The sequence below is a fragment of a genome, unplaced genomic scaffold (assembly GCF_019419815.1).
Source record: "Pyrus x bretschneideri cultivar Hongxiangsu unplaced genomic scaffold, Pyrus_bretschneideri_v1 Contig58, whole genome shotgun sequence".
Lineage (NCBI taxonomy): Eukaryota > Viridiplantae > Streptophyta > Magnoliopsida > Rosales > Rosaceae > Pyrus > Pyrus x bretschneideri.
The window spans coordinates 1788701-1802306 of NW_025999796.1; the positions used below are offsets into that span (position 1 = coordinate 1788701).

At 39.7% G+C, this 13606-nt stretch overlaps 1 protein-coding gene across 1 annotated transcript; it reads left to right on the forward strand.

The window, feature by feature from the left end:
* The first annotated feature begins 5662 nt into the window (after positions 1-5662).
* On the forward strand, positions 5663-8713 carry LOC103937981 (protein AE7). Its single transcript, XM_009347964.3, has 6 exons — positions 5663-5951; positions 6227-6359; positions 6569-6674; positions 6771-6870; positions 7983-8028; positions 8346-8713. The coding sequence occupies exons 2-6, from the start codon at positions 6233-6235 to the stop codon at positions 8444-8446; spliced, it is 480 nt and encodes a 159-aa protein (XP_009346239.2). The 5' UTR covers positions 5663-5951; positions 6227-6232; the 3' UTR covers positions 8447-8713.
* Positions 8714-13606: the final 4893 nt, after the last annotated feature.

A 13606-nucleotide genomic window follows, 5' to 3' on the forward strand; every position in this document is an offset into this window, starting at 1 on the left:
CAACTCCATATGCATTTCTCCAGAACAAGATGTAAATGTGGATTCTAATTCAGTGCCTAACCAATAAAGAGAGCATACAGTTAATATGCATTCGGATATGAATTGATGTAGCACATAATATGACAGTAATTGTTGAGTTAAACTAAAATATTACAGGCCACTGTGAAAAAAGCCCAAGGTTGTGGTGTAAAATATTGTGGAGCCATAAAAGGCCAAGCATGAAGACAAGGCCCAAAAGACCGTTTTAGTTAAGGTCGGAGCAAAAGTTAGGTCTACTAATATTTGAATCGAAGCTAAGTTATTCAATGTGTGATTTTTTGTAGTTCGAGAATGATTCTTTGCTTGAGATGAGGGCTCTTTAAATTAAGAATCAAGAATGTGTTTCTAATAGGAATGGTTATTGAAGAACCATAACTATTGCCTAGGATATTCCTTCAGCAATATTCAGTGCCAAGCTAATAAACTTTCTCACCCTTTGATTAGATGCTCCTTCTAAATTGCTCTGAGCGTTGCTGCTTGCCTGACTCTTTATGGCTAAATGCAAAGACTCATAATCCTATTTTTTACAAAACAAAACACAAAAGAAATCTAAGATCCGTTTGGTATTTGATTTGGATTCAATGTTTTCAACTCAAAAACAAGTTTTGAGTCACAAATTTAAGTCTTTATTTGGCATTTGATTTGAATACAATTCTCAAAACCACAACTCAAAAATATTTGAAAACAACGATTATTTTGTTGAAAACGCACAAAAGTGTGTTTTTGAATTTTTTATTTTTTGGGATTCACCGCTCACTTTTGTTTGTCTCTCTCTATCACTCACTCCCCCTCTCTCTCTCTCTACCACTCACTGCCATCTCTCTCTCTATCACTCACTCCAGTCTCTCTCTCCTCCTCTCTCTTCTCTCTCTTCTGTGTTGTCTCTTCAATCTCTTCCCACTTGCATTCACCATAGCCACCACCTCTATTCTTCATCCTCCGGCCGAGATAAATTGACGGCAACGAAGGTTTTAGAGGTCGTTGGATCTCATATTTCAGATCGCCAACATGACTAGCCTTGGTCCGTCAGCGTGAGTTTGGAGGAAGGAGTCGGTAAATAGCAAAAGGGGTCACACAGGGAGGGGAGGGATGCAGTGGTCAAGAAATTGGTTTGGCCTAGGCGTTTATTTTTTTTTGTTTTGGATTAGTTTTGAGAAGTTGCATGCCAAACAAGGTTTTGAATTTAAAATTTTTAAATCAAAACATGTGTTTTTAGAAGGAAAAAAAAACAAAAGTTTGAGTTCTGTTCTCAAGTTAGATACCAAACAATAGGGTTAGGTTCGGTTCGAAATGGTTCAGTATTTTGCCAAAATCGAATCGAACCGAACCGAAATTTCGGTTCGGTTCAGTTTAATTTTTTTCGGGTTGGTTTTTTTTTTTTTTTTTTTTTTTATTGAAAATGAGTAAAATCTAAAATTTTAACATCTCCAAGACAATCATAACATAACAAAATCCAAATTTTACAGAAATATTCCACTTAACTAAAATCATAAATTCAAATAAACCTTCAAGTTTTCATGCCTTCCACGCACTTCTTCTCTTCAACTCCTCAAGCTCAACGCTTAGGCAGCCTAGGAGGCAACATAACATATTAACAATGCAACTGTTATCTCACTATGTGGTTAATCAGTATATATATATATATATATATATATATATATATAAGATGGAGATTAACAATGCAACTGTTGCTAAGAAAGAGAGAGCTCTACTTTAAGTTTGTAAAATTCACAAGTCAATATAAACGGGGAAGTCGTACATTGTCCATGTATTTATGTTTGTAAAATTCACAAGTCAAGAACTAAAGCATGGTGAATACAGATAAACCATACCATCAATTTTCTCAAACACATTTGTTGCAAACTGTCCACCCTGTTAATCAGCATACATATACAATGCAACCGTCTATATATGTACAATGTATAGAGCTCTACTTCATTAGTGGGGGATCAGCCTAAACTTGACTTATTTATAGAAACTAATTAGTCGACAATTAACTGTCTAGGTTTCTAATTAGGGAGTGATCCATTGCCTAGTTGTTCTAGCTCTCCCAGTGGACTGGTAGTACACTCAAACATGACAAACAAATACTAGTTTGCTAGCAAGATTAAAATCCAGTTGCCCAGTTCTAGCTCTCCCATTGCCCAGTTGTTCTAGCTCGCCAAGTTGTTCTTTAGCCTACTATTTTTTAATTTGCTATCAAGATTAAAATCCAGAAAATAGAAAAACAATCACACTGAAATTTAAAGGCAGATATGGGGTCACAAAGTCCTATCCTTCTAACCATAATTCGAAAAGTGAGTAGTAACGGCAGAAAGAAACCTAGAAAATCGGCAGATTGATAGAAAATGCAAAGTATGAAATGAATCCTTCTCTAATCAGAACCAATTTCAATAGATAAATAGAACATAAAATTAAATACTGAGAAATGAGAGTATGAGACTAACCTTTTGCAGTGGAGACTCGAAACGGCAAGAAAAAGCTCACAGTGAGATGAGAGACTGACACTGAGGGCGAGGTGTGAGAGATTAAGAGTAAGAAGGGTTGAGCCGTCGCGGGTCGCTTGGGATTCAAGATCGAGAGAGACAGAGTTTGAGAAAGACAAATAGTGATTGAAGTTGAAGATCGAGAGAAAGAGAGAGGAGGCTAACCTTTTGCTGTCAAGACTCGAAACAGCAAGAAAAAACTGACGGCGCGGGCGAGGTGTGAGAGATTAAGAGTGAGAAGGGTCGCGCCGTCGCGGGTCGCCTGAGAGATTGAGAGAGACATAGCGATTGAAGTTGAAGACCAAGCGAGAGAGAGAGAGAGAGAGAGAGAGATGAGGTTCAGGCTACGCGAGAGGGTTATTGGGTTAGGGTTACACTTGGGGTAAAACGACATTGTTCTAGCGACACAAATCTGCAAGAAGTTGGAGGCATGGACATGGAGGGTCTCACAAATATGAAGCTTGGAATAGAAAGGAGGATCCAGGTTATGGAAGAATGGAGAAATTGGAGGCATAGACATGGAGGGAGTCTGAAGGCATGGAACAAGAGAGAGAAAAGGGGAATGAAAAATGGAAAAGGTGTGGCTGCTACTACTGGTGGCTAGGATTAAAGGATTTTGTTGATTTCTCATAAAAATTAAAAAAATTCTTCGAAATCCTGAAGGCATGAGGGTTCGAACCCATGTGCTCCAGCTTGAAAAGTTTCACTGAAACCAACTTGGCAACATGTTCTATTTTATTATGATTGTATGACTAAACTATTTATAAATATTGAAAAAAATAATTAAATATATATTGGTTCGGTTTGACAGTTTCAGTTTGATTTTTTTTCGGTTTGGTTTTTTTCGGCCTCGGTCTGGTTTGGTTTTTGGTTTTTGGTTTTTTGAACCCACCCCTACCAAACAAGCCCTAAAGTCTTGTTAGCTCCCTTTTTTTTTTTTTTTTTTTTTCCAACAATCTTGTTAGGCTTAAAAAAGGAAAATGTTAGTAATACCATTTTCTAAGTCACAGTCATTAACTATATAATGTGTCACTAATATAAAATAAGCAAATTAATTAAATAATTAAGTAATAGGGTGAAGTGTCGATTTAGTGTCACATCCCAACCCTCAGCTCCAGTGATATTGTCCGCTTTGGCATTCCCTGCCCGCAGACAGAGCTACCGCACGGTTTTGTTCCTGCGGACCGGTACTCAGCCGTAGCCAGCGCCTGCTCTCCCCTCAGGGAGTCCGCAAAAGGCCTCACTGAAACTTAAGGTTGGCAATGGATATATAAGGCCCAAAGACCAAGCCCTCACGGGCGATGTGGGATATATAGTAGTATCCCACATCGCCCGTGAGGGCTTGGTCTTTGGGCCTTATATATCCATTGCCAACCTTAAGTTTCAGTGAGGCCTTTTGCGGACTCCCTGAGGGGAGAGCAGGCGCTGGCTACGGCTGAGTACCGGTCCGCAGGAACAAAACCGTGCGGTAGCTCTGTCTGCGGGCAGGGAATGCCAAAGCGGACAATATCACTGGAGCTGAGGGTTGGGATGTGACAATTTGGTATCAGAGCCAGGTTCACGGTCGTGGTGTGCCGACGAGGACGTCGGGCTCCCTAAGGGGGGTGGATTGTAGTATCCCACATCGCCCGTGAGGGCTTGGTCTTTGGGCCTTATATATCCATTGCCAACCTTAAGTTTCAGTGAGGCCTTTTGCGGACTCCCTGAGGGGAGAGCAGGCGCTGGCTACGGCTGAGTACCGGTCCGCAGGAACAAAACCGTGCGGTAGCTCTGTCTGCGGGCAGGGAATGCCAAAGCGGACAATATCACTGGAGCTGAGGGTTGGGATGTGAATGTCACATCCCGGCCCGGGGCGGATCACTTCCCGGGCCCGCTCCACTACCGTAGCACGATATTGTCCGCTTTGGGCTTACCATTCCCTCACGGTTTTGTTTCTGGGAACTCACACGAGAACTTCCCGATGGGTCACCCATCCTGGGAGTGCTCTCGCGCGCTACTCGCTTAACTTTGGAGTTCCTACGGAACCCAAAGCCAGTGAGCTCCCAAAAGGCCTCGTGCTAGGTAGGATGGGAATATACATTTAAGGATCAGTCCCCTGGGCGATGTGGGATGTTACAATCCACCCCCCTTAGGGGCCCGACGTCCTCGTCGGCACATACGCGGCCAGGGATAGGCTCTGATACCAAATTGTCACATCCCGACCCGGGACGGATCACTTCCCGGGCCCGCTTCCACTACCGTAGCACGATATTGTCCGCTTTGGGCTTACCATTCCCTCACGGTTTTGTTTTTGGGAACTCACGAGCAACTTCCCAGAGGGGTCACCCATCCTGGGAGTGCTCTCGCGCGCTACTCGCTTAACTTTGGAGTTCCTACGGAACCCAAAGCCAGTGAGCTCCCAAAAGGCCTCGTGCTAGGTAGGATGGGAATATACATTTAAGGATCAGTCCCCTGGGCGATGTGGGATGTTACATTTAGCCCCTAAAACATCACCTCAGTGAAAATTAGGTTCCTGAATTAGTTTTTCAATAAAATAAGTCCCTAAATTAGTTAAAATTGCTAATTTAATCCCTAATATTATATTCAAAGCTATTTTATTCTTTTGTCAACTTAAGTCACTTGACACACTTTATAATGTGTTACTGTTCTTTTCTCGCCTATAATAGCCCTTAACATTTCATATCGGTTGTGAATCTAACGTCTAATTTACCCTTTAAAGTTAACTTCATACACTATATCTTTATGTAAAATTACTAATCTACCTTCCAATGTGTATCACATGCAAGTCACGTGACATAAATGAACGGAAAACTAAATATATTAGCTTCGAATATATAATTGGTAGATTTTTATAATTCAATGACTATTTTTTTGAAAAAATTAGTTTAGGAACCTAATTTTTGCTCAGATGATAATTCAGAAACTAAATTGGCCGTTCATCCTAAGTAATAATCTAATCATTATCAACCAAATCATATGCTTTATAAAAGAAAAATGCTAAAGAGACTCTCTTAAGATGAGACTCTTTATGGACTATCCACCACCTCATATGTTTTGCACAATGCTTTAAAATATTTTGGCATGGAATTGTGCCAAAAATCTAAGGTAGGAGGAGAGTTCTTGGAGAATTTGACTTTTAAGAGAGTATGCTCAGTGTTCTTTTTATAAAATATGATTTAAATAGATGGTGATGGGAAGGTAATACGATTCACCTTCCAACACCCGATCCCTCGATCAGGTTTTCTATCTCCCTCCTCCCTCCTCCGACACCACCGCCAGCCCAAAATAAAGGTTCCCCCTCGCCCCCTCCACCAACCTCCTCTTCTCTCAGCCCTTATCCGCCCACAGCCTCTCCCTCCATCGCTCTTCAAGCCATCAAAATCCGCAATTTTGACAGCCTGACGAAAGCGACGTAAAGCGAAAGAGGTTGGAGTTCTCTCTCGGTTTTCCTTCTCATATTAATTTCTAGTTAAATTTTCAGCAACCTTAATCTCTGCTAAACCTCGTATGGATGTCTATATCAACACACACACACACAGAGACACCTATGTATATGTTTAACAAACAATTTCGACTGTTTAATGTTTCAGCAGTGTCTGTAACGGAAAACAAAAGTTTTAGCTGTGAATCCATGTCTTTTCACACGTTGACGTTGGTGTGCTTTTTGTTTCTAATTTTGTTTACTGTTATTTTTGCTTGAGGAAAAAATGGTGTCTGAGTTAATCAATGCGAATCCGGTCATCTACGAAAGGAAAGAGCGTCGGGTTCGTAGCGTTCCAAGTGCTGCTGCCGATGAATATGCCGTTGAAGCCATTGACCAACAAGAGATTTTTGATATCCTTTCTGTATATACTTGTATTTATGCATTTTACTGTAAATGTATATGAAGCATCTATGTGTATGCCGAGAAGAGTTTTTGTTTTCTATGAACGAATATTAATCCATTGATCAACTTAATTGCTGTACTTTAATCAGTTTCGAAAGTAGTTTTATGTTTTGTCTTGTATGCCGGGATGAGTTTAGTCGTCCTTAACAATTCTTAAATCATATTAGAGATATAAAGGACCCGGAACACCCTTATTCTTTGGAGGAGCTCAAAGTAATAACCGAAGATGCAATTGAAGTCGATGATGGCTGTGGCTACGTCAGGTAGACAGACCTTTTTATGCTCATTTTAAATAGGCTTTTGCCTAGTTCTGGCTATGTTTTGAACCCTGTTGGCTAAATGATGATTGTTTTCTTCAGGGTCACGTTTACTCCTACCGTGGAACATTGTAGTATGGCAACAGTTATTGGTCTTTGCTTACGTGTTAAACTCTTAAGGAGCTTGCCTTCTCGTTACAAGGTACGATCTTTATCTTCTTGTTGAATTGGATTCACAGGATTCTCTATTACCATGTTATATAGTTTAAATTGGGAGTGAATACCAGGACTCCATCCAATTGAATTTCTGCCTGTATAATAGTACTGTTTTTTAAGCTGTTGAGATGAATGTAAAATGTAACTGTCTGTTTAATTTATGAGATTTGGGTAAAAAAAATGGAGAGGGGTTTGTTTGGAGAGTCATATTATTGTGCATTATAATACTATGATATACATACAAAAGAGTCATGCACCATTTCTTATGTTGGGTGAATAAGAGTGGAAGCGGGGAAGACATTGCTCAAGATGGTGGAAGCAGGGAAGATATTGCTCAAGTTGTGTTTCTCTACAACAGTGTGATATTATGATGAACCTTTCCTATGTTGTTATTTGGTTGATTTAATATCTTGATGTTTAGCTTACCTATTAGGTCACTACACGTAGTGGAGATAGACTCTGTATTTGGTCACGATAGTATGCTTTTGATTTATGCCTGGAAGTTGGAATAACTATATAGGTATGCTCTCAAACTTGGTTGAAAATCAGTAACAATTAGAGTCTGCCTTTTGCGGATCTTTTTGTGTCCACTTATCTATTTACTTTTCTGATAAAATGCTAAAAGGCATTCTGAAGCTCCAATTTTGTGAAAGCATCATTTTGTGCTGTTTGTTAAAGAATGAGTGTTTAAGGGAATCTTCTGATATGTCCACGCTCGACATACAAGTTGATATGGTTTTTGTGGTGTATGTACACATCCAAGAATAAATGCATAAACATGTAGGCACACAAACACATACTCAAGAAATATTTTACAGCAACCACTTGACATAAGTGTAGAAAATAAATTTTGATCGGAAACAAGTAGTTAGCTATGCCTCCAAATTTCGTGCATTGTTGTGAACTATTCGACCATTCGAACACTCTTGTGATGCCATTTAGAAATAATTATTGGACGCCCCATTTTCCTCCAAAGTGGAATAGCTCAGCATTGTCTGCCTATGATTCATGATGGTCCTTTTGTTTCTTCTCTATTGTACCGATTAAGTCTCAGCCTTTGTAAGCGTGCTAATTTTTTAATATTTTCATTGTGGTTAGGTGGATATTAGGGTGGCACCAGGATCTCATGCAACCGAAGCTGCCGGTACTCTCTCTCGTTCTTTCTCTCTCTCTGGGTTTTTGTGACACATGGTTGAGCTGTGGAATTTCTCATGATTCGTTGATATGATTCTCAAACCAATTCACAATTAAGCTTATAGCAACACATTCCATCTACACCAAGCTAACATTGCAAAGGTTACTGACATCTCGTTACTAAAACAAAAGGTTACTGACATCTGTTTAAAAGAAACCTACATGAAGTAGTCTTACCTTTCACCTGGGTGATGGAATAAGCATCTTAATAAATTTTTTGATTATTCTCGTCTAGCATTCATGATTTTACTTTTCTTACATGTGCAGTTAATAAGCAACTGAATGATAAGGAACGGGTGGCTGCGGCGTTGGAGAACCCAGGCCTCGTTGATATGGTTGATGAATGCCTTTCTCCTTCATACGAGTGAATGAATCGCTTATCTTGACTGATCGACTGGTCCAGTCATCACTATACAACTTTTCTACCAGATATTTATACATCTTGTGGCCACTTATGTTGGTACATTTTGAATGGCCAGTTAAGATGGGGAATATATGGATTAAAAGAAATAGAGCCCCTTGTTTAAAATTAGTTTCATTGTTTTTCCTCTCGACTGATTTGTATTGTATTAATGTACCACAGAATAGCATTAGTTTATGTTATGTGATTTAGTTTAAAATCAGATTGTTGAATATTTGGGGTTGCTTTGCTTTGATAACTTTATTGTTTGTTTTAAAGAGAAATTAAACAGATAAGAGCGAGGAGATGGAGAAATACAGGGTTCTAATTTACCTTTACACTGTTTAGATGAGGAAATTTAAGATTACAAAGAAATTTTAAAAGGGTCCCTAAAATTGACTTATACCATCAAGACGGTCTTTGAAATTGAAAATTGATCAATGTAGTTCTTGAAAGTAGGCGTTGCAAATCAATATGCTCTTTTCGTCTTAATTTTGTCAAAAAAATTTATTATGTGTTGGTGTGACACAAAAATGAGTCTCACAAGTTGTTTTTTATTTTTATTTTTTATTTTATCATAAATGGTCCCTGAAATGATCCACACAATTAAGATAGTCCCTGAAATTGAAAATCAATGTAATCCTAAAATAAATTTCTCAAATCAATGTGGTTATTCAATCTTATTTCTTTCGAAATTTTTGTTACTTGCGGATGTGGTGTGACATCCCGTCTCGGAATTATCGGAAACGTACGTGTGAAAAGATTGTTTTGCCCCTAGTTTGTTTTCGTTATGTTTTTGGTTGTTTTGTGTGGTGTTGGCCAGAGTTGGACCACACACACACACCCTGTCACTTTCCCTCTCCCTCTGTCTTTTCCCTGTCTCTCTCTCCCGAGCCCATTTCCTTCCTCTTCCTTTTGAAAGTGTACGGACACACACAAACACACTCAACCACTTGCAGATCGAGGGAACCAAGTACACCATCAAGTTCGTGAGGCTGAGAGGAGTCCAGTGGTGCCATTTTCAGGTAAGAACTTCGACGTTTTCACTTCGATTTCACAAGCTCAGTTTGGGGTACTATTCATGCAAATTTAACCTAGCTAGTTTTTGGGATTTTGAAGCTTGTAGTTGTGTTTGTGAGGTTCCCAGGAGCTTGGGAGTGCTTCGTTGGACAAATTTGGACGTCGGGAAAGCTTGGTTCGAAGTTGGCCGGTTTTTAAGTTTGAAGACAGGTATGATCGTGTGGTTTTTAGCCTTTAAAAGTAGTCTATCGTGATTCTCCTAGGTCTAAGCTTCATTTTGGTTCAAGAATCATGAAAATTGGTTGAAAAACGAAGGAGAATAGTGAGTTTGAAGTTTCCTCGGTTTTCCGGTGACCGGAGTCCGGCGAGGGTAAGCCGGAGAAGAAACAGGAATATTTCGTTGAGTTTAACGGAATATTCCTAACGGCAGTAACGGTATCCGGTTAAGTTTAACGGAATATTCCGTTGATTTTAACGGAATATTCCTGACGGCGTCAATTGACACCGTCAGTGTGCATGGCACGTGGCCGCGCGTGGGGGCGCGTAGGTCCGTGCCTATTTTGGCGCGTGGGGGCGCGTGAGAGGTCCAAAAATTATTTTAAAAATATGGTTGTGATCCTGAGGTTGTGTAGATCACGTTGGTATATTCATTTGTCCATTTTGAGCAATGTATGAGAAGTTATTTTGAACGGAAGGTTATGTGCTTTAAAGTTAACGTTTTTATAGTTAATTCGCATATAGGTGACACGTATCCCGAGGACGAGCGTGCACACTCGAGGCAGGGGGGCTACGACCCTTCCACATACCAGTGAGTGGGCTTTTGTTTTCCGTATATACCTATATACATATAATTCCCAGAAATTAGTATAAATGCTTATTCGTTATATGCCGTTTCTTTTATATAATTGGTTATTATGCATGGTTGGTTGCATATATGGTTATTATGTATATTCATTTATACGTTTATATATAATGGTGTTGTGGAGGCACAGGTAAGTGCCAGGTAAGCGTTATTTCATATATGCATTCAATAGTGATTAGAGATGCTTAGAGAGCTCATAACCTGCACCCTCGGTGTTAGTGCTCCCGCCCAGAGTAGGGCACAGTCCTTCACGTGTTGTTCACCTCCCGCACCATACGCTCAGCTTGGATCCAAGTTAGGTGCACAGTCCTGTCGTACAGACCACTATAAGTGGTTCCGACTCGTAGGTGACCCGCGATTATTCGCACAGCCTTCACGTGATCGTAGCACTAGAGCGTTTATATGTATTACACCCAGGCTTGTCGTACAGACCACTATAGGTGGTTCCGACTCGTGGGCAGGTTTAGTTGTTGAGATTGAGATTTGAGCTCTATATTCAGCCGTACAGATCACTTTAGGTGACTCCGGCTGCCAGTGATAAGTTATTGACACGGTTATACCTGAGCACTTGCATGTTATTATGAGGCTTTGAGCATGACGGCATACCTTTGAGCATGATGGCATACCCTTGAGCATATTTGGCATATTTATACCTACGTATGTATGTTTATTTTCTGGGAAGTATACAGGTTTTACGGCGAGGGGTTAGAATGTATTTTATGAAATGGTTTTCAAAGAATTTGTTTTTGCCCACTCACGCTTTTGTTTTGCGCCCCTCCAGGTTCTAGTAGCTTAGCGGGTTTGGTGGTTTTCCCAGAGGACGTCCCGGCATTTCTGACAGACACTCACCGATGTAGGGTCACCTTCGGGTGCACTATTGTTGTATCGTTTCTTTTGGACTGTTGTAGGCTTGAGGCTCTGAATTCAGCGACTTACTTACGCTAGCACATACTTTATCACATTATTTTTGCTAGTTTTTAAATTATTCGTACTTCTATATTATTTCCTTTAGCTTCCGCGCTATGCACATGGCTACGTCACTTCCACGTGACGGCCAGCATGCCCTGGCCTCGGTTGGGGTGTGTCATGTGGCACATAAATGGATCCACAAGTCTAACTAAATAAAAAATAGGTCTAATAATTTAATAATTTAATAAAATAGTTGTCAACTCAGTAACTTGATCCTGCAATCACCATTGATCCCAACTCGTACTCCTCTACCTCCATCTATGGTAGCGTTTGCTGTCTCTTCTCTAAAAAAGAAAATTCTCAAGACACCCATCTTTACACCCTTTGAAACCTTTTATCAAATTAGACTAGGACGGAGACCACCTTTGGTTATGACTTAGATTTGGTGACGACTTTTGTGACTCCACCGTCAACATTTGGGCGATTGACAACCTCACAACCTTAATCTTGGAGAGCTTGTTGGACGCTCCTCTGGAGATCTTGGTGACACAAAGAATGGCAAGCTCTGCCTTGAGATAATCTCATTGCAAAAACGTATTTTGACAACTTTTTTAATCAATTATTAAATCCACATCATCACATAACATAATTTTTGATAAAATTGTGACGGAATGACCATATTGATTTGTAACACCTATTTTTAGTGACTATATTGATCGATTTTCAATTTTAGGAACCATCTTATGGTGTGGGTCAATTGGAGCGATTAGTTGTGATATAAACTCATTTTAAAATGATGAAAATAGAAATGATGATTTTTTATTTTATTATTATTTTTATTTTTTTAAAATTTGTGAAATTTCTTGTTTGGTTAACCTAGAAGAGCAATGGAATTTGAATACAGAATTTGTTACTTTTCACTCTCACTCAAAAAAATTTGGAGACACACCTATTGATATGAAATTTAAACTTGAGAATTGGAGGTCCCAAATTTCAAGTTTTTTTCCATACGGAAATTCTAAATTTCTATGTTCATGAATCCAAAGAAGAGATTTATGGAATGAGAATTTGAATTATTTTGATTCTCAAGTTTCCTGCATTTACTAAAGTATAGGCATGAGAATTGTTTTACTTCTAAACTTTTGCTTGTGTTTACTAACATGTAAGGAATTGGAGAAATATTTTCTTTTCCGTAAGAACCGAAATCAAACCTAAAAACTAATAATTACATCAATTGGAGGAGTAGTTGATTTGATTCCTTTTCCTTTTCTTATTTCTAAGTTCTCCCGTTATCTATTCTAAGGTTGAGGAGTGAATTGACTATAGATTAGCTACAGTCAATTGTTTGCCCCTTGCTTTCACCTTATTTACAAGAAACCCATTATATTTGGGCTGGTATTGTGACTGAGTTGTTCTGGGCTGCTCATGAAGTTGTCCCTGGGCTTTCTCATTTGTTGGTTGAGGTTGGCCCTTTGGGACTCTAAATGACGAGACTGCCCATCTAGGCTTCAAATCGCACGATGAGGATTGCAAGTTAGAGGGGTGGAGTCGTCATTTCATTCTTGGGGTTTCAGAGGGAGTGGGGTTAGGTTGTTCCCCATCATTTCGTTCATCTTTGTTGAACCTATGCCGTCGCAGAGAGATATAGAGATATAGAGAGAGGGGGTAATTTTTAAACTTTAGGAGGGTAATGTTGTCCGTAGGGTGCCCTCTTATGGAGAGAGTTGAAATCACTCTTTTACCCCTTTAAATCTTATCCAACGGACATGATTAGGGGTCATTTTGGTCCTTTTGTACCTTGGGTTGGGGTAGGTCGATTCGATGGCTCAAAGTATTTTATGCAATTCTGTCAGTTGCAAAGAGAGAGAGAGAGTAGGATTCTCTCCCTTTTTTTTTCCCTCTTCTATTTGAACGGTCATGGTTAAGCCACGTTAACATCTTATATTAATTTTTTATAGAAAAAGAAAGACAAAATAGAGAATATGAGAGGAGGAGATGGAAGGGAATGGAAATAGGAGATGAGAGATGGGGGAGTATGGGGTAGGGGAGAGGATTCTCGGGAAGGAGGTATGGGTTTGAGGAGAAAAAGTAAGGGAGAAGTATGGGGGTAGGCTGTGCCATTGGGGGTAAAGGAACAGAGAGCTACTATGAGAGAGAGGGATGGCTTCGGCTTTGATCTGATCAAACCCACCTCCAAAACCCTTCCTGATCACCATCTTCAGCAACCCAATTCAGAGCCTGCTCGGATTGGGAACTCTTGGAGAGTTTAATGTTTCGAAGTTACATGTTTTTGGATTTTTGTGTGTATTTTCTCAAGGGAAAAAAGTTGAATACATT

Coding starts and splice junctions, on each gene's coding strand:
- LOC103937981 (XM_009347964.3), top strand. CDS start 6,233: ATGGTGTCTGAGTTAATCAATGCGAATCCGGTCATCTACGAAAGGAAA. Junction 6,360..6,568: donor TGACCAACAAGAGATTTTTG/ATATCCTTTCTG, acceptor AACAATTCTTAA/ATCATATTAGAGATATAAAG. Junction 6,871..7,982: donor GCTTGCCTTCTCGTTACAAG/GTACGATCTTTA, acceptor CATTGTGGTTAG/GTGGATATTAGGGTGGCACC.